Below are 27,634 nucleotides of genomic sequence, written 5' to 3'. Positions count from 1 at the left end.
ACTTGGTCTATCATCTTCTGTGGCCTTTAAAATGGTGGGGGGAAACTTGTTTGTGTGTTTGCTGGTGTTTGTGACCTTGGGTGTCAGACCACCCCCTTACCCAGACTCCTACCCACTCGGCAAGGGTGTTTTCAGCAAATCCGAGGGCAAGTTGAGACTTTGTACTTATTTGTACCTGATTACTTAACTTTTTTGAACTTTATATTGTGCTGAACACCCTAAGCCGACTGGCACAACTTGCAAGTGTGGTCGTGTTTGTATATCAGTCGGATGGCACAGACCGGCCCATACAGCCATTTTTAGTTGTAAACAGAGTGTGACAGCGTAACATTTCTTTCCACGGCTGCCTTCTTGAGCACGCTCCTGTCCCTGCATATGTCTGCCTTGAAGTTTGTCGTCCCAGAGATGCTCGACATGCAGCACGTTGTCGAAGAGATATTTGGGTTTACTCCATGCAAATGGCAGCTTCAATCTGCACAGGAGCAACTGAAAAGAAATGATGTTTTTACTATTTCTTCCACTGGATCTGGCAAAACTTTGTGTTTCTGGATTCCATTGCTCTTCAACGACAATGGAGTTATGATTCTTATTACTCCATTGAACATCCTTGGCGACAAGAATGTAGATGAAACACGAGTAGCTAACATCCCAGCTATTACCCTAAATGCCACAACAGCAACAGACGAGGCTTACAAGGTGCCATAGCCCCATCCCTGTCACGGTGCACAACCTAATTGAAATTACTTGCAGGACATTGCAAATTTCAAATATCGTGCAATCATCATCAGTCCAGAACGAGCCCGGACCGACCAGCGCTTCATTCGCCTGCTGGATGACAAGAAGTTCGAGAAACAACTTTTCAATGTCACTCTTGACGAGTCCCACTGTGTCTCTGAATGGGGAGATTTCCGGCCAGAGTATACCGAACTTGGATCCCTTAGATGGCTTCTTCCACGAGAGACACCATTCCATTGTGCGTCTGCCACTATGCCCCCCCACGTCATCGACGATGTCATCGAGAAGCTCCACATACGCCCTAACTTGGTCAAGGTGCATCGATCAAATGACCGCCCAAATATTCATTTCCGAGTCGAGAAGATGATGTATCCACTCAATTCAATGTTCGACCTACTTCGAGTCCTGTGCTTCAATGGAGAAGACCCTTTCTTTGTATTTGCAAACAGTAGGAAAGAAACTGAGCAAATTGCGGAGTTCTTGCGTTCACAAGTTGCGCAAGAAAACCAAGATAAAATAGTATGGTTTCACTCGGGAATGAGTCCTCAGTTTCGAAGAGACATAGTAGAAAGACTTCAAAGTGGGGATATCTGGGGGATATGTTGTACTGATGCTGCGGGAATGGTTTTCTTTCCCTTGTTCCAGATCTGCCTCGTCACCCCCAAACTCTCCCAAATCCATTTCCCGGTCTTCCTCTCGAGTCTTATGGCCAGTGCTTGCAGGCGCAGCCCGTTTACGAGGAGACCGCAGGAGCAAAACCACGAGATGCCAAAGGTGAGGCGCTACTGCCTGCATAATTCCAGCAATCCTGGACAAGAAACCTCCTTCTAACTGTTCTGCTGTTGCTGTTGTAGGACGGAAATGCAAACCACTGCGCTCGTGCGCTAACTCCTGTAATTCTTCGAACACTACCTTTGAAACAGTATCCATGGCCCAATCAAAAACCACCGGCCGCGACACGCAGTTTGCGTAAACGTGTCTACATATATTTCCCGCGTCGTCTTCGATACTCCTGCGTGCTACCAGGTGATGTTCATTGGTACTGTGAAGGATGTTGTCAATGAGCTCATTTATCGACAGGTGATTCTCTTCAAGGCTTCGGATGACGTTGGTTATGGCGCTGTCGAAAACCATGGTCTGGTATCTTCTAGTGTACCGAAATGCGATTATCCTTTCAGTGATTGTATTGTCACGCTTCATTAAGGACGGAACCAAAAACGGCTGTTATGGCCGGTCGACGGCTCAGATTACCATTTAGATGAGTATGTAAACAGGACCACACCGTCGCGCCACAGCAAGTTGTGCCAGTCGGCTTAGGGTGTTCAGCACAATATAAAGTTCAAAAAAGTTAAGTAATCAGGTACAAATAAGTACAAAGTCTCAACTTGCCCTCGGATTTGCTGAAAACACCCTTGCCGAGTGGGTAGGAGTCTGCCCCTTACCTCCAGATGCACTGAGCTTACCACCTCACAAAAAATTACTGGTGTCTCAAGACTTGGTCCATCATATTCTGTGGCCTTTAAAATGGCAGGGAGAAACTTGGTTGGGTGTTTGCTGATGTTTGAGACCTCTGGTGTCTGATCACCCCTGACCTCCAGATGCACTGAGCTTACCACCTTACAAAAAAATCCTGGTGTCTCAAAACTTGGTCCATCATCTTTCATACCCTTTAAAATGGTGGGAGAAACTCTCTCTCATGTTTTCTTCAGAATAGGACCTCCAGGGTCAGACCATCCCCTGATCTCCAGATGCACCAAGCCCACTGCCTCACAAAAAATTACTAGAGTCACAAGACTTGATACATTGTCTTCTGCAGCCTTTAAAATAGTGGGGAGAATGTGTGCTCATGACTGTAGATAGAGCAGGAGGGATACAAATGGGATACAGTTTACATGTTCATTAATATTGACTCAAGGAAACACTGGAAATCAGCCACCATGGCCAGACCATGCAAGGACTTTGTATCTGCCATGTTGACAGCATTATGACTGATGCACGTACTGGGCTGTATACCACTAGTCAGATGAGTCACATCACACAATAGTAGTGTCATGTACTTACATCTTGCTTGGTGCCAGCTTGATGGGCCAGTCATAACTTGTAGGCATTCTCCTCAACAATCTCCTCCCACCCAGATACTTACATGATGTGTCAAATGTGCATGCAACTTCTGCCATTGAGTCATGGAGCATTCAGTAACTTTCTTGGTGTTGAATGGACTGTAAAAGTGTCTATGTAACTGTGGTCTGTATTATTTTGTGGTTGCCAATACACTGAGACAGCTACATGCCAATTTGTACAACATAGCACCATGGACATTCCACCAGACTACAGACCACAAAAGCCTTAGAGTCAGATGTGCTTGTTCCCATTCTGCAACTAATTGTATGTGTCTTCCTGCTTGTTAGTGCTCAAAAATCACTAATGAAAATGATATACACACATACCATCATCATGAGCTCTCCGAACCTGAACCTTCACCGTTGATTGCATTATTGAAACTTAGGCAGCACTTTGCCAGACAGAAAAGTTGTTTTCCATCCCAATTGATAGCAAGAGATAGTGGAATAGAGATGTCATCCTGTGCTTCAGCATCCAAAAAATCAGTGAAGTCATGCAGGGCTTTTGTGCAAAGTCCGATGGGTCCTGAAGGCTTGGTCTTCATGTCTAAGTGTTCTCCAAGCCCTTCTAAGGCGCATTTGTAGTCAAGCATACACTGAATTAGATGAAAGAATTTTCTGCCATTCCACTCAACAGCCTCTAGAATGTGCTTATCTGTTTCACTCTCACCAAGGCCCTTGAGCCAATCAGCAAATTTGGAGCAAAGTGATATGGTCTCTGCCACGTCTTGACTTGTGTTTGAGAAACACAATGATCCATCAGAAGATCCTTGGTTATTGTCTGGCCTATACTGGGTATTTCATCAGTGTAGCACATGTATGGGATTTGGGAACCTACCTGTTTCCTTGGAGGCTTGCCTCCAGTAGTTTTGCAAGCTGAAGCTTGGTCTATCATATCCTGTGCCCTTTAAAATGGTCAGAAGAAACTTGTTTTGCTATTTGCTACAGCATAGGACCTTTGGTGTCAGAAATCTCCTGACCCCCAGGTGAACCAAGCTCATCAACTTACAAAAAATACCTGCCCTTTGAAAACCTGGTCTGGTCCATCATCTTCAGTGACCTTTAAAATGGTGGGGAGAAAGTTGTTTGTGTGTTCACTACAGCATGGGACCTCCAGTCCAGACCACTTCCTGACCTTCGGGTGTACTATTTTATAAAGAATTCCTGGTCTTTCGGTTCATTATCTTCAGCAAACTTTAACATGATGGGGAGAAACTTGTTTTGCTATTTTCTATTGCACAGGACCTCTAGTGCCAGACCACCCCCTGACCTCTAGGTGTACCAAGCTTACTATCCTACAAAAAATATCTGGCCTTTCAAAACTTGGTCCATTATCTTCGGCGAACTTTAAAATGATGGGGAGAAACTGTTTTTGCTATTTGCTCCAGCATAGGACCTCCAGTGCCAGACCACCCCCTGACCTCTAGGAGTACCAAGTTTACCACCTCACAAAAAATTCCTAGCTCTTTGAAACTTGGTTTACCTTTTTCAGTGGCCTTGAAAATGATGCAGAGAAACTTGTTTGGGTGTTTGCCTCAGTGTGAGATCTCTGGTGTAAGGTCATTCCTTCATTGCCAGATGCAACAAGCTTACTACTACCTTGCAAAAAATTCCTGCCCTTTTGAAACTTGGTCCACCATTTTCTGTAGCCTTTAAAATGGTGGGGAGAAACTTGCTTTCATGTTTTCTTTAGTGTAGGACATTTAGTGCCAGACCACCCCTGACCTCCAGGTGCACCAAGCTCGCTGTCTCATAAAAAATTCCTAGTCCTTTGAAACTTGGTCCATCATCTTGAGAAACATTTAAAATAATGGGTAGAAGCTTATTTGGGTGTGCGTTGATGTATAGGATTCCTGGTGTAAAAGCATCCCTTCATCACCAGATGCACCAAGCTTACCACCCCACAAAAAATTCCTAGTCACTCAAAACTTGGTCAATCATCTTCAGTAACATTTAAAATAGCATTGGGAAACTTGATTTTGTCTCTGTTTGGGATCTCTGGTGTCAGACCATCCTCCAACCCTCAGGTAGATCAAGCTTATGATCTCACAAAAAATTCCTGGTCCATCATCTTCTGGAGCCTTTGAAATGGTGGAGAGAAACTTGTGCAGATGTTTTCTATAGTGTAGGACCTCTGGCATCAAAGCACCTCCTGACCTCTAGGTGCACCAAGCTCACCACCTCACAAAAAATTCTGGGCCTTTTGAAACTTGGCCTATCATCTTCTGTGGCCTTTAGAATGGTGGAGGGAATGTTGTTTGGGTGTTTTCTGATGTTTGTGACCTCTGGTGTCAAACCACCCCCCTGACCCCAGGTGAACCAAGCTTGCCACCTTATAAAAAATTCCTGCCCTTCTGAAACTTAGTCCATCATTTTTTGTAGCCTTTAAAACGGTGGGGTGAAACTTGCTTTCATGTTTTCTTCAGTGTAGGACATCCAGTGCCAGACCACCCCTGACCTCCAGGTGTACAAAGCTGGTCACCTCACAAAAACTTACTGGCATTTTGAAACTTGGCTTATCATCTTTTGTGGCCCTCATAATGGTGGGGAGAATGTTGTTTGGGAGTTTTCTGCACCACCTCACAAAAAATTACTGGCCTTTCAAAATTTGGTCAATCATCTTTAGTGACCTTTAAACTGATAGGCAAAAACTTCTTGAGGTGTTTGCCCACAGCATGGGACCTCCAGTCAAGACTACCCCCTGACCTTCAGGTGTATTAAACTTACCATGTCATAAAAAATTCCTAGCCTTTTGAAACTTGGTCCATCATCTTCAAAAACCTTTAAAATAGTGGGCAGAAACTTGTTTGGGCATTTTTCACAGCATGAGACCTCCAGTGCCACACCACCCCCTGACCTCCAGATGCACCAAGCCCACCACCTCACAAAAATTTCCTAGCGTCTTAAAACTTTGTCCATCATCTTCAGAAACCTTTAAATGGTGGGGGGGGGGGATGATGTTTGGGTGTTTTCTGATGTTTGTGACCTCTCATGTCAGACCATCCCCAGGCGAACCAAGCTTACCACCTTGCAAAAATTCCTGCCCTTTTGAAACTTGATCCATCATTTTTTGTAGCCTTTAGAATGGTGGAGTGAAACTTGCTTTCATGTTTTCTTCAGTGTAAGACATCCAGTGCTAAACCACCCCCTGATCTCCAGGTGTACCAAGCTTACCACATCACAAAAAATTCCTTGTCCTTCGAAACTTGGTGCATCATCTTGAGAAACATTTATAATAATGGGGAGAAGCTTTTTTGGATGTTAGGTTGATGTATAGGATTCCTGGTGTAAAAGTGTCCCTTCATCAGCAGATGCACCAAGCTCATCATCTCACAAAAAATTACTGGTGTCTCAACACTTGGTCCATCATCTTCTGTGGCCTTTAGAATGGTGGGGAGAATGTTGTTTGATTATTCTGATGTTTATGGCCTCTGGTGTCCGACCACCCCCTGACCCCCAGGTGAACCAAGCTTACCATCTCATAAAAAATTCCTGGTGTCTCAAAACTTGGTCCATCATCTTCTATACCCTGTAAAATGATGGAAAGAAACTTGTTGTGCTATTTGCTACAGCATAGGACCTCTGGTGTCAAGACCACCCCTGACCCCCAGGTGAACCAAGCTCATCAACTTACAAAAAATATCTGGCCTTTCAAAACTTGGTCCATCATCTTCAATGACCTTTAAAATGGTGGGAATAAAGTTGTTTGTGTGTTCACCACAGCATGGGACCTCCAGTCCAGACCACTTCCTGACCTTCAGGTGTACTACCACACAAAAAATTCCAGCCCCTGTGAAACTTGGTCATCATTTTCTGTAGCCTTTAAACTGGTGGAGATAAACTTGTTTGTGTGTTTGCTGGTGTTTGTGACCTTGGGTGTCAGACCACCCCCTCACCTTCATAAAAAATTCCTGGTGTCTCAAAACTCGGTCCATCATCTTTTGTGACCTTTGAAATGGTGGGGAGAAACATGTTTGGATGTTTTCTTATGTTTGTGACCTTGGGTGTCAGACCACCTGCTGACCACCAGGTGAACCAAGCTTACTGTTTCATAAAAAATTCCTAGTATCTCGAAACTTGGTCCATCATCCTCCATACCATTTAAAATGGTGGAGAGAAAATTTCTCTCATGTTTTCCTTTGGGTAGGACCTCCAGGGCTAGACCATCCCCTGACCTCCAGATGCACCAAGCCCACTGCCTCACAAAAAATCCTTGACCTTTCAAAACTTGGCCTATCATCTTCTGTGACCGTTAAAATGGTGGGGAGACAGTTGTTTGGGTATTTTCTGATGTTTGTGACCTCTGGTGTCTGACCACCCATAACCTCCAGATGTACCAAGCCCACCACCTCACAAAAAATTTATGGCCTTTTAAACCTTGGTCCATCATGCTCTGTGGCCTTCAAAATGGTGTGGAGAAAGTTGTTTGGGTATTTGCTGATCTTTGTGACCTCTGGTGTCAGACCACCCCCTGACCCCCAGGTGAACCAAGCTTACTGTCTCATAAAAAATTCCTGGTGTCTCAAAACTTAGTCCATCATCTTTCATAGTTAGTCTGGTAGGTGTTTCCAAGGAAGAGTCAGGCCGATGTTCAGGGGGTTAGTCCGGCCGATGTAAGGAGGGTTCATCAGCCAATGTAAGGAGGGTTAGTCCGGCCAATCATAGGGTTAGTCCGGCCAACATAAGAGGATTAGTCCGGCCGACATAAAGGGGGTTCATTGGCCAACGTGAGGAGGGTTAGTCCGGCCAACATAAGGTTAGTCCAGCTGACATAAGAGGATTAGTCCACCGGACAATAGGGGCTTTAGTCCGGCAGATGTGGCAGACAGAACAGACAGGTGTAAGGACAGAAAGACAGGAAGTCAGGAAGTCCAAGAGGACAGAAGGACAGGAGGATGAGATGTCCGAGAGGACAGGATGTCTGAAAGGACAGAAGGATGGGATGTCTGAGAGGCCAAAGCTAGAGGTAAGACTACACTAGACAATGTACAGAGTAAAAACTGATGGAGGTAGACTACCCAAAGGTAGAGGCGGAGTATAGTCTGAGGAATCAATTCCAGGACACAGAGGTTGGACCGGGAAATGGGGTCCGGTCCATGGAAATGGATCCCAGACCCAAGAGAACAGATTCCAGTCTAGGGAAACAGAATGAGGATAATCTAAGGTGATATTTGAACTGAGGAACTACTACGAGTTTACAAGGTATTATATACTATGGACATGTGCGACGGGGACGGAGTCAGCAGAGATCCAGGTCAATGCAAGGAACATATGGAAAGGTTAAACTGACAGGCACAAGGAAAATAATACAGAAACAGAGATGGAGATGAAGTATCGAATGGATTCAGCATAGGAGATATGATTGGGAATGAAGTTAGATATTAACTGTCAAGTGGATCTGAGAATATAGGGGTTAGGACAAGGGGACTATATGAATGGGGCAATGGAATAGGAGCAGAACTGGAAATTAACTGTCAAGTCGTTCCGAGGCTCAGGATCTGAGTAGGTCCGATGTTTAGGGTCCGATGCTTAGGGGTTAAGTGGACCTGAGTGGGTCTGACATATAGGATACAACCCCCACCAGGTGTGATGCTTATTGGTCCTATCAGTGTTGAAAAGGAGCCTGAGCTAGATGAGGATGTCCTTACACTGGAGGAAGCCCTTACTCATGGTGTTGCATTTGGAAGCTCGAACATTGACCTTACCATTCCATCGACCTCATGTCCTGATACTCCAGCTCTTGTTAGCAGCCCTGGGATTAATCCAGACGATTATCTTCTTATCTATAGGAAGTACATCCACAAGGAAATGATCTGTCAATGGGTGCTCAATAAGTATTTCATTGTGAAGTCTCTCAACAGACAGGAATTCATCATCAGCAATGTTTTCCTCACAATCATCCGCATCAACCTCTTGCTCACTATTGCACTTGTGCATTCCACGTCAATCAAACACCACAGTATTACATGCCATCATATCCTTGTCTCGAATGTTCACACCCCCAATGTTAAAATCACCGGCTAAATTCTCACATTGATCCCTATGCACCGACCTATTGATCAGCACTCCTGGCTCTGGACAGGGAATTATGTCACAACGAACTTGGAGATTCAAGGCACCATGCAAACCATGGAAAAGGTTGTTAAAATCACAGTGCTGGGACGTCTGATAAAACTCGTTAACCCCAAGACAATGTGAGTTCATATGCAGTCTGACATCAATTCCAACAAGTTTTTTGCATTGAATAACCTTGGGAACATGTGGATCATCAAAGAGTCGGCTCTTTCTCTTGCATGTGACACTCTTTGGCACACCGTCTGTGAGCATTCAATTCCTATCAAAAACATTCTCCGTGTCCCTACCCCTTCTGATCCTTCTATGTTTCCTTTTTCTCTTACCAATGGTAAGTTTCTTGTCTCTTAACTTAATCATACCTACTAACACAGTGATACAGGCTCCACAGGTATCTTTTGCATTGAAGCAAGTCAGCAGCTTGCTGCTGCAGAATAGGGACCTCTGGAGGACTGTCTGCTATGTGGTGCAAAGACCGACTCAATGCAAGCACATGTTGGTCTGCATATCTTGCAGGCATCTAACAGCATCAACAAGACTCTAAAGGAGCAGGTGTGTGTCAAGGTTTTGTTTGCAAGCAAGCAAGCAAGACTTACCCATTTTCAGGTTGGTCTCATATACCCTTGTGGATTCTGTGGCTGATCCGGTCATGACGAGTGCAAGATTCAAATCAAGATCTTGAATAGTAAGGGCAGTGTATCACTCAAAACATGCTACCCTTACCATCATGTATTCTGATATGTCAATGCCAATATTGGTTCCAAGAACCAACCCCATGGAATGTCCCACTCAAGTGTAAACTCTGCCATCCATCACTAACACCTGTCACTGGGAAAAAGTCTTGTGCTGAAGCAGTATTTGTGGATGCTATCTGGCGCTACAATATGATTCAGCATCTTGATGATGTTCACCCACAGTACTCACACCTAAGCATCCCAATGGTCACCCTTTGCCACTCAACATCCTCAATACATTCATGCTGACGAGCCTTGAGCAATGTGACACCGGCATTCCTGAGACCCAATGGCTCAAGCCTGTTTTTGATGATGATAAAGAGAATTACCCTGGACCAAGCACCTGCAAGCATAAGATTAATAACGCCGGTGGCACAAATGTGAAGAAAGCTTGTAAATCTGCATAGTCAGTTTGTTTGTTTCATTTTCTTTGCATGCTTTCACAATTGCGTGTACAAGACTCTCACTCGCTTGCTATGATTCTGCTTTCTTACACTTGCTATCTCATGTTCTTGCAGATTTCGTATGTTCCAATTGCATAGTATTACTCAGGAATCAATATATGCATGTTTCTGTCTTGTCACATTGCATACGATGTGTAAACAACACGTGAATATCAAGACACATCTCCATGTACCAGTGAAATGTTCAAAAATTACAGAATTACTGTATTTGGCCATATGACATCATGTGAGGTCACTGTAACGGTGGTGGTGGTGGGTCGCTGAACTAAAAGTGTTAGTGTCTGGAACTAACAAATCGCACACCTCTATTTCATATCATGGAGCACATCACTGGGATGCTATTGCAGAAGAAATTGGTTGTCAGGAACATGAGTTATGATCATTTTACTGCCGACCATGTCTTGCTACCAAATATCTATATTGGGACGCCATAACCATATTGGGATAGGCTAGAATCTTATCAGGATGGCTTTATATGTATCATAGTCATGTAACTACATGATCTTGAACCAATTTTGCAAAATCTTTGTCCAACATGGGTGGATGTAGGGGGAGGAGAAGACATACAGCATCACAAAAATTATTGGCAATCCCAAACTTGGCCCATCATCTTCTGTGACCTTTAAAATGGTGGGGAGAAAGTTGTTTGGATGCTTGCTGATGTTTGTGACCTTGGGTTTCAGACCACCTCCTGACCCCCAGGTGAACCAAGCGCTTACCATCTCATAAAAATTCCTGGTGTCTCAAGACTTGGTCCATCATCTTTTGTGACCTTTTAAATTGTGGGGAGAAACTTTTTTGGTTACTTGCTGATGTTTGTGACCTCTGGTGTCCGACCACCCCCTCACCTCCAGATGCACCGAGCTTACCACCTCACAAAAAATTACTGGTGTCGCAGGACTTGGTCCATCATCTTCTGTGGCCCTCAGAATGGTGGGGAGAATGTTGTTTGGATGTTTTCTGATGTTTGTGACCTCTGGTGTCAGACCACCCCTGACCTCCAGGTGCACCAAGCTTACTGTCTCATAAAAAATTCCTGGTGTCTCAAAAATTGGTCCATCATCTTCCATACCCTTGAAAATGGTGGGAAAAGCTTGTTTGTATGTTTTTACACTGTAGGACTTCTGGTGCCAGACCACCCCCTGACCCCAAGCTTATCACCGCATAAAAAATTCCAGTCCTTTCAAAACTTGGTCTGTCATTTTCAGTGACCTTGAAAATTTTGGGAAGACACTTCATTTTGTCTCTGCTGATGTCCGGAATCTCTCATGTCACAACATCCCCTGAACTCTAGATGTACCAAGCTCAACACCTTGGGGAATCGTCTCCTCATCCAAAATAATGGAACTTTCCTGAGGTCTCAAACATTGGTACATCAACTTCAGTGACCTTTAAAATGGTAGGCAGAAACATTTTTTGCAGTTTGCTACAGCATGGGACCTCCAGTACCAGACCAGCTCCTGACCACCAGGTGTACGCAGCTCAACCCCTCACAAAAAATTCCTGATGTCTTAAAAATAGCAGGAAGACACTTGCTTGACTGTTTGCTCCAGTTTGAGATCTTTGGTGTTGGACAATCCCCTGACACCCAGGTGTGTCACGCAGAATTTGCACGAGCTTGCTAGATATTTGCAGTAGTTGTATATATATCATGTAACATAAATCAGCAAGACGATATGTAAATGGATTGCACCAAGTAAACATGATGCTAGAATTAGACGTATATGCTACAGCCCCTATACTGCCCGACAAGCTCTCAGAAGCTCTAATTGATCTTTGATTTTCTTGCATTCAAGTTCTGCCCTGAGACGTAGTTCTTCTGTCCTCTCGAGGTGCTTTTCGAGGTCTCTGATTTCGTCCTCGAGTTGACCCATTTTGGAAACAGAAAGCTTCCTCCGTTTGGCAGGAGGCTCCACCCAGTCGGATGGCTTCTCATCTAAGAGGACAACATGGTCTGAATCGTCTGATGAATCGGAACTTCCAGACCCATCAGATTCGCTATAGGTATTATTTTTAGTATGATCTGCCTTCGGCACTGCAAGAGGTTTATATACATCAGCACTAGGACATTCTTGCGAAATACTGACTTACCATGACTGCAGAGTGCTGAACAGGCAACGCATGCTGCGCCAGCCCAGCTGGTGCATCGTCGCTTCATTATCTGACAGGACTTGCATCCTGGGAACCTTAGATGACACGCTCGCATGATATAAGGACAGAGCTGCGGCTGTGGGCCTATGAAAACCCATCAGCATCTTGAAAGAAGTTGTTAGAATAGACAAGATCCTTACCCTCTAAGAATGAGCAACGCTTCATACATGGTCCGCATGCCTGGGAGTCCCCAACCTTGAAACATTCTGTTTTGTCTGCAGCGCAGGTGTCACAGGGAGTAGTCTTCAATGCCAAGTTGTTATTTGTGGTAGCCATGGGCTGACTGAGTGGTTGAGGATGAGTTGGTGAATATAGTGTAAAGTTGGGTGTTTGAACTGCTGAAGGGTAGCGAGAGGCTGAGATTAAATAGAAAATCTAACTATTGGTGTGGATGTTCGTATGGTAGAATGTGGATGCTTGTGCACCTGACGTCTGACTTAGGATGCTATTATGTGGGTGCTAACTCAAGACAAATCTGATAAAACACAGGTTCCTGACGCTTGTTCCATCCCACAAATAGACCCCACTGTGCTTAAGCCATATGGTCATCTTCCGGGTCTTCCACATTTTTTGACCTTCTAGAGTGATTGCTTGGTGAAAACGCTGGGAACATGATGATGTACAGGGTGTGACCTACTGGGTACCATACTTGTGTTCTACTCTTTGCGGAATGTGATTCACATATACCAAGCTCACCATTTCACAAAAAATTCCTTGTGTCACAACGCTTGGTCCATCATCCTTGGTGACCTTGAAATTGGATCTCATGTGTGGAGGCAAAAATTTAATTTGTATTATTGTCATTCACGTACTCCTAATAATTTATTTATGATGCTATGTCTGTCATGGTTTCTATATCCACTTTCAAATTTCTGTCTCGGTGTCTGCATTTCTGTCGCCGTTTCTGTTGCATTTTCTGTCGCCATTTCTGTCACCACTTCCTGACGTCTGTCTCTGCTTCTGTCTCCACTTAAGATGAAATTTTCTGAGGTGGATTAAACCATTTTTTGAATAATCCTATATACCATCGACCCTGGGGGGCACATTCACGCTGGACTTGAAGATCACATTCAAATAACCCTGGAATGCGGTTGCTCAGAATGCAACTTTGGCCCCCCATGTTTTGTGACCTTAAAAATGAATGATTTGGTATGTTCCATGCCCAGGTGCTTATATTATTCCACAGTTCCATCATCCTGACGCTTGATTTATTGTGTTCAGAAAAATCAAATGTTGATTAGGCTACTGCATCCAACAATATCGCCATTCTAATTGCTTATGGTACTTACTTATTCTGGACTAGATCTGATGCAAATCCCATGTGCATTTTTGGTCGCATCCGCCATAAGCTCATCCATCTTATATATAATATTTACCCTCAGAGATGCATCGTATCTTCAAGATGCCTGATATAATTTTTATGATCTTGCAGATGGTCTATACGGCCATTTCCACAGAGAATTCCGGTAGACTTGGTGCTTTTGCTGGACTAGCCACAACATCCTTGACGATCTCTGAGGCCGTACTTCACCTCCTATGGAAACAGCTGTCTTCTGTGGAACCTCTCATCCATCTTCTTCCCGAAGATCTTATTTACAACCACCAAGATTCTAATGGTGGATTTGAGTTGGTGGGTCACCCAATACTGTCGCTGAGCCTGTAGCATGCTGGCAGCTGATGCTTGAAATAGAGGTTCTCAGGACATTGAAGCCTTCAGATCTGGCAAGGTTTTATTCATATGCACGCAGAGTCAAAGCCATCTGTCCGGAGAAGAAGGCATTGAGATCCCCATACAAGCATGTTTTTCAGAGCCTGCTGGCTTTGCATGGCCGAATCAGATCTTTGGATTCTCTTCTGCCATTTCTCATCCATGTGGAGCTGAAACACAAGAGAGACCGCCTAATCCAATTTCTGGACAGCCTGCTGCATCCAGGACTGACTACCCTGATACTTCCGCCTCATATGCTCTTACCTCCCGACATCCACAATTTATTACCGCATCTGCAAAATCTGGTCTACATTGCCAACTCATCTGAGACCAGGACTGTTTTAAATTCCCTTTCCCTTAGCCTCCCCATCCGGTATCTTACCTTGTCTTATGTGGAACCCGCAGTGATGACCTCCATATCATCTTTACGCTGGCTCACCATCCTAACCCTTGTCATTATCCCTGGATCATCATCCATGAAGCAGACCTCTCTCATTCCAAACCATCACATCCGCACCAGGGTTCTTGACATCCGGGTAGAACCTGATGAGTGTCCTCCAACGCTTAATCATTCAATGGCCATGTCCGCTGACATGGGATTTCCAGCCATCATATCCCTGTTCTCTAATCACCCCATCACCATGAAAGGACTGAGCATCAACGTACACCAGGAATACTGCTCAGCAGATGCCGTCCTGCATTTCTTTGATGCTCTCATATCTCTCAGGCCAGCTGATGATGACGAGGATGCATTACCGGCTTGGGAGGATCTGGTAGGGTTAAGATTGAAGATGCCATGGGAAGAAGGATTTTTTGTCTTGGATGAGAGCGTTCTTCAGATTCCTCGTCATGGCTTGGCTGCTTTGTATGCCCTGGCCTATTTGACTGCTCTGGAGCTGGAGGACTTGGGCACTTGTAGGATTGACGATGATGCCTTGCTGAATTTGGCCCTCAGTTTACCGTATCTTAAACATCTGTTCTTGGGCACAGGGCAATTTTGGGAAGAAGCTCCGAGGGCCACTCTATGGGGGATATCACACATCCTGTCCTACTGTCGTAGTTTGCAGAAGCTGGGTCTGCTGTTCTACTGCAGCTTGGGACAACATCTTCTTGAATCTGCTGCTAGAAACACCCTCATCACAACACTACATGTTGGATTCTCTCCGCCACACAGTTCTGTGACTGTGGCAGCATTTTTTGCTCATTCTCTGCCCAACCTGAACTCCATCATGGTGGAGCCTAGAGGATCTCATAGCAAACATGCTCACAGCCGTACAGATCTGACTCTTCCTGATCGTGAAGCCAGGATTCAGGAATGGGACAGGATTTTAGAGTTGACCAGAGAGTTTGCAGAACTTTGACATAGTACATCAGCTATCTTGATCTGGACCATTATTACGGAACATGCTTTGACTTGCTAGTGGAGGCTGTGGCAGAAAACAATTTAGAAATATGCCAAGTTGACATCTAGTTGATTGCTATCTCTTCCACCACAGAGAAGTTGGCACTTTCACAAATGTTTCTTGTTTATGAGGCAGAATTACAGCAATCAAAGCAGAATCAAGTGTGACAGTGGAAAGGCCAAAAATCATGCAGATATATTGCCTGGTGCTCCAGCAGTGTTAGATGAGGAAAGCTGCAAGGTTGGTCAGACCCCGGCTGTCAGGGAATTGAAAATTGGCTGCATTCTCTAAAAAAATTCCAGCACCAATAATGGTTGCCCTTATACTCTGATGCTAACTGACCTTGCGCTCCCTCCAAGCTGACTTTGAAACTGCGGTGTGTGACATGTTGTGACTTTAGGTGACATTCACACGACTGCTGATTTCTGCTGGTGCCAGATTGCAGTAGAAGGAACGGCAACAGACATTTGTCTTACAAGAAGTCATCTGCTATCTCACCAGGTAAAGTTCGGTCATCCTGAATCTGACTGTTTTCTGGCTGACGTTACATCTGGAAAACTCTCCTATCACATAGCTCTATGGCCTTGTCACATCACTTTGATCTTCAACACTTTGATGAGTGGTGGAATGAGTCAAACCCTGCTCACACAAACTTTTCCGACATCCCGACATATCATCTAGGAAAATTCATATCAGATACCGGGACTTATGAGCTTTTCCACGATCATGAACTGCTGGCCATGATTCCTGCTCACTACAGGAATGGCCTGAGATTTCTCAATCATGATGTCATCTGTTTCCAAAAACTGCTGGAACATCCCAGACCTTCATACTGTCCTGATCTCTTGCAGCCCAAGTATGAGATCTTTGGAAGGGAACTCTTGGTACTGAGTAAAATAAGGGAGTGGTTCATTCAGGAGGTCCATAGTGAATGTCTGGCTGAGACATGGATATCGCCCATCATGAACTCTTTCTTGGCTTATATGTATTATTGCGGATCTGTGAATCCTTGTCATAAATCCCTCATGATGAATAGGGTTCTAGATGATCCTCAAACATACAGTGAGTTGGAAATCTGATATGCATCTGCTCAAGGATCAAAGTTCTGATCCACAACAGATTGATATAGTTGGGCAGAAAAGCAAGTAGTTCCAGGTTTATGGGGAAAACTGCCAGAGCATCCTGAAGAATACCAGGCTGCTATGTTGTAAGCCACCGCAGCCAACATTGCACTGGAGCCTAATACAGAGTCTCCTGGGCCATGCTCTGAAATGTGGTGCAAGGGCATGATCAACATGATGATTCAAACCAGACCGGAAATTGAGAGTGATGTTGCTGTGGTGAGTATATTCTGTTCCGTTCATCTTCACCAAAATCATGGCTGATACTCTCCTATTATCAGGACAAGTCTGAACAAAAGATGCCAGGGTATGCTGTTATATATGCTCTGTTTTGATGGATAAAGAATGCTGACATTGTGGTTCAGGAATTATACGTCTAATGAAGCAGTGAGAAAGGCAAGGGGTCGACCCAAAGGAGTGTGCAATAGCATAATTGTGGTGCCTCAGATGCAGTCCAAATCCCCCATGAAACTTCGCAGCATGAATAAATCTGGATGTTTATCTAGATTATCAGCCATATCCATCAGCAGGGATCTTGTTCCAGAAATACCCATGACTGAAGATGCTGAAGGTTAGCGTGCTTACTCTGATTTGGCACCCCGGTCATTGAAAAATATAAATCAGAAATGAAAGAGCTTGGCCAGGTCCTGAGATTAAAGACTTCCCCGCCAGACTCTCTCCTGGCTGTAGCAACACCTACCAGAAAATCTGGTGCTTTGGCAGATAGGTAAGCGGTCCAAATTGATTTTGATCATATGTCTTGTTTCTAAACATAGCAGGAATACCCTCTTAGATCTGGCATCGTTGAACCAGGTGCTTACTCTTTTGTATCTCAACTGGTTAATCAAGTGGCTGTGGCTGACATAACAACTACAGGCAACTCCAAGCGCGGCACTGGAGTCTCCGAAGAAGCACTTAAGAATACCAGCAGAGAATGATGTTTCTGCTCTGGATTTGTCTATCTTTTTGTTGAAAAGGTTGCATCCGCGTTCTGCAAAATCTATGTCACTGTCACTGTTGCCGGCAAGTTTCTTGCTTTATGATCGAGAAGCCATACTAAACTTTCCATTAGGCGCAGCCTGCCAAAAGGCTTCATGTTTTCTCGAACAAGAAACCATCTGAACCAGGCCAGACATCATCAGACCTTGCAGCAGCTGCTGTTGCACCTCCATGTGTTATGGAAATAAGATCTAATTATGGTACACCAAGCTCCAACTCCCCATTGTTTTCAGAAGATTTGCCATATGATATGGATGTGGACCAGGATGTAGATGTCAATAGTTCGCTTGGATATGCATCTCTGGCCACCCCTGATTCATATCCAGAAGATTCTTCATATGATATGGATGTGGACCAGGCTATAGATGCCAATAGTTCACTTGGACATGCATCTCTGGCCACTCCTGATTCATGTCCAGACTTGCCAGGGAACGATGCATCTTTGCCAGTGGATTCCAACCACCTAGAAGAATCTGTGGCGTCTATACTCACTCCTCCAGGCACACTGCTTCTATCAAAGGATGATCTACAGATGTCTGCTATCTCTTCTTCTTCCTGTTCCAGGATAGATCTTGAACGGTCTTCACCTATTCCATCACCCTCTATGTCCAGTCCTGATGAATCTGCTCAAAAACCTCTGATCACTAGCAAAACATCCAAAGGCACTTTGGTTTTTACCAAGAGTCACGATACCAAGTTTTCCTATGATTCAGTCACATTCATACCCAATGCACCCAGATCCAGAGTCAAATCCAAATCCAAATCCAAATCCAGTTCAAAGGTACCTGTGAGTATTCTTTCTCATTTCCACGTTTGGTTTGGTTCGGATAGCAATTGATGTATTCTAACCCACCTTCTCAGATACAAGTCCCATCTGGCCAGAACAATGAGAGTCGAATGTTGAACAAGGGCAAGGAAAAAGCAAGGGTGACACGTTCAAAAGTGTCTCAAAAGTGTAGTCTGCAGGAGAGAGCAAAGAACAATGATGAGAGACATATGGAGATCTCAGATGAATCCCCAATGCCTCATCCTGGTCCCAGTACCAGGTCCAGGATCACTGAGACACTGCCTGCAAACATGTCAAAAGTGGCTCAATCGTGTCAGATTGCTCAGGAATCTGAGAATTGGAAATGGAGTGACAGAGTGGGTTCTCATTTCCTCATTTCATCGAGTTCTGATCATAATGATGTGTCGCCATTACAGTTTCTTACATTCTTCAAGTACCTTGGGCGTGATTGGGCCAGATCGCCTGCACTTCAAAATGATATAAAATTGCAGGTTGGCAAGGCTATGACCTCTAGAGATGTTGAGGTATGCCTCATCCATGGTGTTGCTGTTGCTGTTGCTGTAGATCTGATCGTATTGAATGATTGGCAGAAGCAGATCAAGAATGACATGCATGTGATAGTCAAGTATGTCTATTGGATGAAAAGGCAGAGGGGAACGGTCAAACTTCAAGAACAGTCTGAAGTTGGTTTCAAAGTTCTATTTGAACTTTTACAAATGAGGTCTTAGTCTATGGTCTGGTATATGTTGGATTGTTGAGTCCTCTGTACTTTGCTATTTACAGCCAATATCTTGGGCAGGTAGGACATTGGTAATAGATAGTGTGGGCCAACCGTTGTGTGGGTACAATCCATCTTGTGTCAATCTGATCCATATGCATGGTCCAGTCTACAGGCAGACGATGGCCTTGGCCTACCAACTGACTGTGCCACTCACGTGCCTGATGCATTGCCCATCCGTTCCCAGATACTCCAGCTGTAATTCCACGTTCAATAGGACAGCAAATGAGTGCTTTGAAAAGTTCATCCACCAAGTGGTCTGCATGAACTTTAGTTTCTGGAAGATGAGATTTGATAGAGTCTGTTGGCGACAGGACTCTGAGACATCTTGTATGATACCAGCGGTTGCAATTCAGACAAAATCTTTGGATCTCCTTGTCAGGACTGAAAGGCTTGTTGCATGCGGAGATACAAGAGAGGTGGATTAAATCATCCTATGATCAGATGTTGGTCAATTATGTTCCCAACCTCTTGGAGCTCATGACAGACCTGAAGTATGGGAGTTGAAGAACTTGCAAACCAGCGTGTGTAAAATTCATTTGAACACCAAGGCTTTTGTACTCCAGACATGTCATCGGACTTGACCACTTGGATGGTGCCTTGAACTTTAATAACAAATCTTGGTTGGTCGTGCAGATCTACTACAAAAGCTGCGGATTGTTCTCACCAGCTAATACTTTGGATTCTTCCCAGATGAACATATCTGACTCCAATAGTTCTTGGCGTCCCATGCACAATAATCTGGAGTCTGACTGAGAAGCCTTTTTAAAAAGTGGGTCTTCATAGTCTGCCCTCCAATACCAACGAATCTTGACCCCTATAAAGAAAGAAATGATTGTGAAATTATGATATGCTAGCTGTTGATGGATGCAGACCTCTGAAGCCTTTGCACGCTTGTCTACACGGATACATTCAATGATTCCATACCATAAATCATCGAGATCCACTCCCTTGCGCCCTTTTTTGGGGGCATACACTGAAACGCTATGTGCAACATGACTCAGATGAATCAGACCTGCATATGAATTCATGCTAAGCATCCTCCTAGAAGAAACACACCTTTGTCCAACTTTGTATTCGGTTTTTTTCTCCCCTTCTTCATCTGAATCAAGTTGATAAACTAGTTTATTTTCTCTGAATCAGAAACAAAGTTATAAAAGTGCAGCAACTGACTCACGGATTGTACGTGTAGTTGGTAAGTCATCGAATTTCTTTTGGGACATGCCCTTGGGCAGCTGTGACATCTTCAAATTGTTTTGGGTGCTAGTGCAGAAGCTTGAAGTTGTGGACAAATCGTATCAGTGTTTTCATTCTTTATCTGTTAGCCTGCACTTTAGCCAAATCTTGATTGCTCACGTGCCTGTTTTAGACTGTACTACGTCATATCAAAATCAGTCTCTAAAAGCCCAACTTAACTGTGCACCAATTCCGTGCTCTCTTATCCTATAAACAGTGACTAACTGCTAGGTAATCTTTAACTCTTAATACCTGGCAAAAAACTGTTTATCAATTTTCAGTGTCCACTGCATATATTCCACCACGGAGTCACAGATATGTCCGAATCCCAACCATATTCACCCCAGCATACTTCAGCATGGCTGGATATGCAGCTATCTTCAGATTCTGACTTGCATGGCAGCTCTGATCGCACAAATCATGGAATCTACATATCACCATCAACTTCCGCTTCACCCACACGCGAAACAGAGACATCTGAAGATGGCTTGAACTTTGGCAGGTCCTCTGTTCAAAGTTCATGGCTTCAGTTGGAGCTTCCATCAGAGGAGAGCTCAGAAATGAGATCTGATGCTGGTGATGATAAAATTCTTCCTACTCTATGGTCTTCTGATGAATCATGATTAGATGTTGTCACTGGTTCTGATACAAGAATCAGACATTCTCATCCCATCTGCGATGATTTGTTTGATATTCTGGAAGAATACATGCAAAGACATGAGGAGTCATCCGATGCTGGTACACCAGAAGGCCCACTGTCAGAGTCAGATCAAGATCGTGCTGATGATTATCGCCCTGAAAGCTTGGAGGAATGTGGTCCAGCATGGACCAGATCTCATCTGGCTGACGATTCATCTGCAACTTCTGAGCCCCAAGATGATATGGAATCTCCAGGTGAATGAATGACTCAAAAAATACCAGACTCCAAGCCCATCTAATCAAGGCTGTAGCAGATGTAGACCCGATGTTGAACTTGGCACGCCCCACCCTATGGGCTCCTGCTTTGAGCAGCTTCACACGTTGAATCCTCAGATGCCTGTTGGGGGCGCAGTCCTTAATTTCTTCCTAATGACCAAGTGGTATCCCACATGTGGACTAGGCCCTTTGCAGTATGCCGATATAATGGCTGTGGCCCCTCCAATAGTTAACAATTTGGGTCAGATGCCACACTTGAATGAAATACGGACTTTTCAGCAAAGGCACTTTGTGCCTCCTTCTCAGAAACATCCCGTGGCCCAGGTTGGCTTCATCTTGGATATATCCCAGCACTACTGTGTAGCCATCTTTGATTATCACCGTCAAAGTGCTCATATTTTGGGACGCCATGTGACTTCAGAGGCCAGACCTGGAGTCAGTCCACAAAGTAACTGGGAGGAATGGCATGGTCCATCGTACTGGAAACGCTTGGCCATCTTGCATGGCTGGCCTCATGGAGATCCTTCCGCTGTACACGTTCATGAAGATCCTAGATTCCGCCTACCACGAGCATCAAATTGTGACTGTGGGCCAATTGCTTGTTCCATATTGGAGCATTTTCTAGACAAAGGGTTGAGCCACTATGTAGATGGCAGTTTGCAGCGCCCAACCATACCCTGTGGACATACCACTCGTCTCAGAATTTTTGAGATGGTGAAACTCAGCTGTAGACACCAGTGGCATCACTATCTATATCTTGGCGGCCATCTTCCAGATAATTGGGACCCAACCGATCGTATCTCCAAGGCTGCATTGGAAACCAGAATGGAAGCACCTCCGCAGATGGCTCACAATCACCAGGTCATAGTGACTCAGCTTGCCACTATATTATACAACTGCCCAAACTGCCGTCCAAACTTAACCCGTACCACAACCAGCATCTCATCTTCTGGTCAAGCACCAGGGAATGGAACCCAGAATGATGAGGGTCTGGATCCTGATTCTGAAGACCACAATCCAATCAGGAACTTGATCCGGAGTGACCGGATGACAGACAATCTAAAGCAGCTCTTGGATTCCCATTCATTGACCTCCGGTACTCATATCCGCGATACGGGCACCAGACCATCCAGATGGCGGCCTTTTGATCCAAGATTTGATCAATACTGGGGTGGACCTACCCTGGAGTCCATGCGTCCCATCATGGATGCTGGTGAGATCTGGTCTTCATCCCGCAATGCTTGGATTAGTGCGCTAGGGTCATCCATGCTCTTCAGAGACTACGGTTACAGGATTCTCCCCAGCTTCTCCCAGATGTTCTGTTTGGGCCCTCCAGTGGACACCCTGAATTGCATAATGGGTATTGGAGTATCTGATACATATGATCCCAGCTTGCAGGTTTCTCGCTGGAATAATGAAGGCTACAGTCTGTCACGTTGCTCCCTATTTCCTGATGACAGAACAGTTGTTGCCAGTGACGTGCGTATCATGGGAGCATCTGAAATGCTGCAACATGCCAATCAGCTGGTTTCAGAGAATGCTGATATATACGAGACTCTCTTTGTGTATGGGGCATATCCGTTCACAAACCACCGGATCTCCCTGGACCTGGAGCTTGACATGGATATTCCTAAAGAAATCAACATATCGGTGGACATTGACAGCTACATCTGGGTTACCTAAGACTTTCGCCCAGTCCTTAGCATAGGGATCTACTTGGCCCCCGTGATCGAGCAGAATGCCCCCATCCATAAACATAACCATGTTTATGTTGACATTCTTGTGCCCCAAAGTGCTGAGGATCAGGGTTTACATGGAGCTCAAAGGAATGAGTGGTGGACCAAGTCTGTCCCTTTGAGCTCCATACCTCATGTGTCCTTTGGAGTATTGAGCACAGCAAATCACACATCCAATCTTCTCCTCTGCTTTCCCCATATGATTCATAATCGTACCAACTCATCTCGGCGCGCCACCCGCATTCCTCTTGACGTCGTTGATTTATTCTAGAATGAAGTGGTGCTACCTTCTATATCTCAGGAGGCACCAAGTTCTTCCCTGCCTTATGTGGACACCACGGTGCTTGAGATCAGATACAAATCGCGCAAAGGTGGCTCCAGAGGTGCTGCCCCATTTGAAAGAACGGGTAGGTCTTTGGCAATTGACTCTTGTTACCATATTGCTTATGTATGTGAATCAGACCAAAGATTTTATGTAGTCGCGACCTATTCTTTGGATCCCTTCCAGTGTTTGGTTTGGCCTCATGGATGGTAGGCTGGAGGGCTTGAGGCGTGCCCAAAAAACATTGAAATTGGAAAACCCCCTCAACTATGGCAACAAAACCAGCATCTTGTGTCATCTCCTTCGCTGCTTAAGTTCCACACCTATTGTGATGGACCTTCATCTACGAGAGTCTCTCCGATGTCTGGATGTTGAAAGAATTTGTGACCGAGATGGCATGCTCTTTCTCTATGACATGGATGAAAAGATTGTCTCTGAGGACAGTGCTGATGTCCGAAAAATCATGGGTGCCAATGCCAAAAGCCATTGCAAGACATGGACCCTGCCAGATCCCACAACCAGTTCCAACAACTGGCCTATTGGTCCACAACCCAGCTGGAAGGATGTAGTGAAGACGATTGAAGATCATCCTCAACTTCTAATGAGGCATTGGGTTTATGACCCCATCTGGGATCCAGGAGATTTGGATGTTGGCCTACTTTTTATCCAATTTACACGGGAGTTTTGGTTGCAGCTAGCTGTGGCTCACACCACCAATAACTTTGCAGATGCTGCCATAATCAATCCCAGGATCTGCAATGATCTGGAAGAAGCCATGACCTGCTGGTCCTTGGATCGTATAAATCAGTGGATAATCTCCATCCAATTCCAGGCCTGCAGTGCTGGACTGGAGGGAGACAAACCTGGCCGCCCTCATCTCTCATTTGTCCAGAGACGTACCACATTCTTCCCCAGTGAAGACTCTGCACCATTGCAGTCATCAAAGTGGAAAACTTATTGGACAGAGGGGTACATTGCACGATATCATGAGCTGTGCTCTGGATTACCTGAAGCACGATTGCTACATCTACATGATCGCCTGGACATACTATTTGCCAACCTTCAATGTCTACCGGATGTCAACAAACCCACCGCGAAAAGTCCTGGCTCTACTTGGACACTAGCTTCTGGTCATGACAGTATCAAGATAGTGACCAACTCATGTTTCTATCACATACAAAGAATTGGAGCATGCAAGCGCACTGCTAAGAGGCTTGCTGTCCTCAAAAGACCACTAGACTTTTGAGCAGCTGTCATGCAAATGCAGGGACAAGATCCCAGGAGGAATAAGCCAAAAAACACAAAGAAGACCCAGATTGATCGCCATTCTACTAAGGCTAAGAATTCTAGAAAGCCACCAAACAAGCCTATCAAGGTATGATTAAATCAGGACAAATACTGAAGATGACTCATGTTCACTGCATCAGATAAGTGTTGGTCCACAAAAGACACTGGCTTCCCCTGAGGTAATCATCCTGGACACCATCCATTCATAGGCTTACAGCAAATCTCCAGGATATACAGTCACAGTCTCCGCATCATAATTATCCAGGTCATGAGGGCTGCAGAGGAATTTTGTTGCTTCAAAGGGCCCTTTACCATCATGGGGGATCTTTGGGAAAAGAAGTGTCCGGAGTTGGATGCCAATGACTGGAAAGAAATAGGCATTCTGTCCCTTAGAGTCATGGCGTGGAGGAATCAGTACCCCACCCTGGGACACTGAGGCACATGGGGTACTGAGATGTATACTTGGCCATGGCCATGGACAATCCTTGGTGGTCCGGTGCCAGGCCATCTGACCCTCATCTAGGGGACTGAGTGTGGATGAGCAGCAAATGCAGAGAAGACTGAATGGAACTTACACCAGTTCAGGGGGCAGACCTACTGCTATAGGACAATCCAGAACATATCTGTGCTCAGTTTGATTGTTTATGCCCAAAATCAAATCTCTTATCACCCCAGGGACATGAGGTTGAGCAGGATGTTTGGCTCGAAGCTCCATGTCTGAGCAACAAGGATGAGCAATGATCACATTAGAATATTGAATGTCCAGAACCTCACCATGTATATCCACAGGCATAGTGGCATGAATTCCATAACGCTTCTCCAGATACTCCATTGTAAGGTTTAGGGGCCCGGGCCTCACTGCCTTGTGCACAATGACGCACTTTCCTGCTGCAAGACTAGACCGAATTTCTATTAATAATAACTCATTTTCTGTAATGGCCCCATTGAGATGGGTCACAAATTCGGACCCTGGTTTGGAGGCAGGAACTGCCGCAAGTTTCTTTGTGAGGTGGAGGTCTTCAATCAATACATTTTGTCCATCTCGCATTATAGTGGGCAATATGGTGATATGACCATCATCCCATGTCACTACCTCCGTCTCCAGTGGAACCTGTGTGCCCAGCATACCTGAGGCCAGATCGAGTCCCCTCATTCCTGGATCGTTTGCTGATGCCACTGCATGCTGGGGGAAATTGTAGGTTTGTGAATGGATCCTATCTCCTGTTTTATCCTGGACTGGAGAAGGTGTCCAGGAAAATGCAGGTAAAAGTATTCCAGTTGCGGCCAAAGTGTTTGCTGGCTGGGGCTGGGGCCCTACATATGAAAGAGTTAGAGGCAGACATAGCCATCAACATCAAGATACTTACCTTCCCTACAGGAGGAAGTCGATCTGGATCATTGGCCAGATAGGGTGTGACGACCTTTCCATGGATTTCAAAGTGATGACTAGGCTCAACCGTCCAATACCTGACACACCTGGAATCCTCAGGTTGATCATAGCACATGCAACAACCTCGGGTATTCGGATCCACATTATTGTGGAACTTTGTATGAAAACCTTTGGATAATTCTTGTTGTAGGCTCCTCAGCTCAGTAGACAACTTTAGAACCAAAAGCAATTCTTCATCCAAATGAAGGGCATCCAGATCAATGATTGAGAAACCACAGATCAAACGGAATAGGTGATTCAATGAGGTTTTGTGTATCTGTCAAACAAGCTAGATCAATGTGCTTATCAGTACGAATAAAGGAGTGGACACACCCATGTGGTAGATGGGGTCTTTGCAGCCAGAGTTGGTAACATCCATCGAACAGCTTCAGCCAGGAAGCATCTCTCAGATGAAAATGCAAATACTGAAGAGTAATTGGACCGAAATGGGCACACATTATGCCGGGACAGGAGTTGCAGGAACTCTTTGGCGTTTGCATTTGTAGACGGGCTGGTCTCAATTCTAGGAGGCAAGACTCGATCAACCCATCCAAGCATACAACTAAGTAGGCTCTCTTTCCAACGATATCGCTGGAAGCTGAGGGACATATAAGGGGTCCTGTTTTCCAAACCCACCTGTGGGTTGGCGATCCGTAGGATTTCGTGACCAAGACCGGAGCGCTGAGATTAGCGTCAAAGACCATGACAAATGAACATAAAAAAATATGATGTTTACCAAGATAGCAAATTCCATCCTAGACCTGTGGGCGGTACTTGGGTTGCGAGTCCATTTTCTCATCTCCTGCAGTGCGGTTATGGCTGGAGCCTCCAGCTCCTGATATGCTTCCAGATGATTTTTCTAAGGAAGTGTCTGAAGCCTGCCTACCTGGGTTCCTTGAGAGAAGAATTTGGAAAATGCAATTCTCCATCTAAGACAGCAGCGCTCCTCAGCCTCACAGGACAAATCAGATATTGCATTTTCAGCATCAATGAGTTCCAGGGGCATGATATCTTCAAATAGCTGGTCCTGTGTGTTCAGCTGATGTGTGTTTAACATCGTTTTGGCAGCAGACAGGGGAGGCGGAAAAGCTTCTGGGCCACTCACCAACAGGCCTTTTAAGACAAAGCCCTCAGCTACTCCTTGTAGTAGAACATTCATAGCCTCCTGTTGATGACACATTTGCATCAAACTGAACTGAATATAGGCTCGGCATATTGATTCGTCTGGCAGCTTAGTCCAATGTAATTGACAATGTTCTTGATACCAGGCCATTGGTCCAAGCATCTATGATATGAGAAGAGAGCATTATACAGGTTAGACTGAGGCATGACAGGAACTCACTCTTGGATCCTGGCGTAGAAGCACGGACATGGTGTCATCTTCCCACAAAGAGGCTTCTAGTTCGGTGAAGCATGGTTGCAGCACAGCCCTGGATGCCAAGTAGCTTGTCCAGACCATTGAACAAAATATGGCACTGAGGGCAAGATGAGATCTCAGAGGAGTTCTCTGGGTAATTCTATTACCAAGACATGGTGAGAAACACAGCCCAATTGAGGAAATCAGATGTTTGTATCAACCTTATCTCTGGGACGGCGATCAGTCACACCAGTCCGCAACACTACAACCAATACATTGG

General features: G+C 45.0%; 9 protein-coding genes across 9 annotated transcripts; 6 read left to right on the top strand and 3 right to left on the bottom strand.

The window, feature by feature from the left end:
* Positions 1-375: 375 nt before the first annotated feature.
* DEU56DRAFT_873382 (P-loop containing nucleoside triphosphate hydrolase protein) lies at positions 376-1,532 on the top strand (the record flags this gene model as incomplete). The annotated part of the gene is made up of 3 exons (XM_041355856.1): positions 376-696; positions 751-1,359; positions 1,458-1,532. 3 exons carry the CDS (start codon positions 376-378, stop codon positions 1,530-1,532), a joined length of 1,005 nt encoding a protein of 334 aa, XP_041203833.1.
* A 3,734-nt stretch (positions 1,533-5,266) lies between these two features.
* On the bottom strand, positions 5,267-7,095 carry DEU56DRAFT_759899 (uncharacterized protein; the record flags this gene model as incomplete). The annotated part of the gene is made up of 12 exons (XM_041350371.1): positions 5,267-5,308; positions 5,353-5,425; positions 5,528-5,556; positions 5,583-5,636; positions 5,713-5,777; positions 5,880-5,932; positions 6,030-6,073; positions 6,331-6,384; positions 6,436-6,455; positions 6,490-6,621; positions 6,752-6,803; positions 6,901-7,095. The coding sequence occupies 12 exons, from the start codon at positions 7,093-7,095 to the stop codon at positions 5,267-5,269; spliced, it is 813 nt and encodes a 270-aa protein (XP_041203832.1).
* A 576-nt stretch (positions 7,096-7,671) lies between these two features.
* Positions 7,672-10,068, top strand: DEU56DRAFT_759898 (uncharacterized protein; the record flags this gene model as incomplete). The annotated part of the gene is made up of 10 exons (XM_041350370.1): positions 7,672-7,821; positions 7,880-8,019; positions 8,058-8,134; positions 8,440-8,786; positions 8,919-9,049; positions 9,180-9,258; positions 9,310-9,318; positions 9,366-9,479; positions 9,591-9,612; positions 9,845-10,068. The coding sequence occupies 10 exons, from the start codon at positions 7,672-7,674 to the stop codon at positions 10,066-10,068; spliced, it is 1,293 nt and encodes a 430-aa protein (XP_041203831.1).
* A 1,793-nt stretch (positions 10,069-11,861) lies between these two features.
* Positions 11,862-12,481, bottom strand: DEU56DRAFT_759897 (uncharacterized protein; the record flags this gene model as incomplete). Its single annotated transcript, XM_041350369.1, has 3 exons — positions 11,862-12,123; positions 12,217-12,360; positions 12,417-12,481. The coding sequence occupies 3 exons, from the start codon at positions 12,479-12,481 to the stop codon at positions 11,862-11,864; spliced, it is 471 nt and encodes a 156-aa protein (XP_041203830.1).
* Positions 12,482-13,678: 1,197 nt separating this feature from the next.
* Positions 13,679-15,345, top strand: DEU56DRAFT_917274 (uncharacterized protein; the record flags this gene model as incomplete). Its single annotated transcript, XM_041357972.1, has 2 exons — positions 13,679-13,910; positions 13,967-15,345. 2 exons carry the CDS (start codon positions 13,679-13,681, stop codon positions 15,343-15,345), a joined length of 1,611 nt encoding a protein of 536 aa, XP_041203829.1.
* Positions 15,346-16,682: 1,337 nt separating this feature from the next.
* DEU56DRAFT_917273 (uncharacterized protein) lies at positions 16,683-19,274 on the top strand (the record flags this gene model as incomplete). Its single annotated transcript, XM_041357971.1, has 9 exons — positions 16,683-16,727; positions 16,790-16,815; positions 16,874-17,079; positions 17,133-17,235; positions 17,288-17,321; positions 17,581-18,294; positions 18,369-18,650; positions 18,711-18,919; positions 19,181-19,274. The coding sequence occupies 9 exons, from the start codon at positions 16,683-16,685 to the stop codon at positions 19,272-19,274; spliced, it is 1,713 nt and encodes a 570-aa protein (XP_041203828.1).
* Positions 19,275-20,625: 1,351 nt separating this feature from the next.
* On the top strand, positions 20,626-22,906 carry DEU56DRAFT_917272 (uncharacterized protein; the record flags this gene model as incomplete). The annotated part of the gene is made up of 3 exons (XM_041357970.1): positions 20,626-20,884; positions 20,936-21,202; positions 21,252-22,906. The coding sequence occupies 3 exons, from the start codon at positions 20,626-20,628 to the stop codon at positions 22,904-22,906; spliced, it is 2,181 nt and encodes a 726-aa protein (XP_041203827.1).
* Positions 22,907-23,444: 538 nt separating this feature from the next.
* Positions 23,445-24,527, top strand: DEU56DRAFT_744991 (uncharacterized protein; the record flags this gene model as incomplete). Its single annotated transcript, XM_041349122.1, has 1 exon — positions 23,445-24,527. A coding segment is annotated over one exon (1,083 nt), but the record flags the coding sequence as incomplete, so codon positions are not given.
* A 252-nt stretch (positions 24,528-24,779) lies between these two features.
* On the bottom strand, positions 24,780-27,369 carry DEU56DRAFT_917270 (uncharacterized protein; the record flags this gene model as incomplete). Its single annotated transcript, XM_041357969.1, has 8 exons — positions 24,780-25,095; positions 25,144-25,285; positions 25,343-25,874; positions 25,936-26,274; positions 26,331-26,678; positions 26,734-26,832; positions 26,884-27,282; positions 27,340-27,369. The coding sequence occupies 8 exons, from the start codon at positions 27,367-27,369 to the stop codon at positions 24,780-24,782; spliced, it is 2,205 nt and encodes a 734-aa protein (XP_041203825.1).
* Between the last annotated feature and the right edge of the window lie 265 nt (positions 27,370-27,634).

Source organism: Suillus clintonianus, assembly GCF_016758775.1.
Source record: "Suillus clintonianus strain FC179 chromosome Unknown DEU56scaffold_103, whole genome shotgun sequence".
Classification (NCBI taxonomy): Eukaryota; Fungi; Basidiomycota; class Agaricomycetes; order Boletales; family Suillaceae; genus Suillus; species Suillus clintonianus.
Note: the sequence above shows the minus strand (reverse complement) of the source record. Positions and strands in the feature narration are given on the sequence as shown.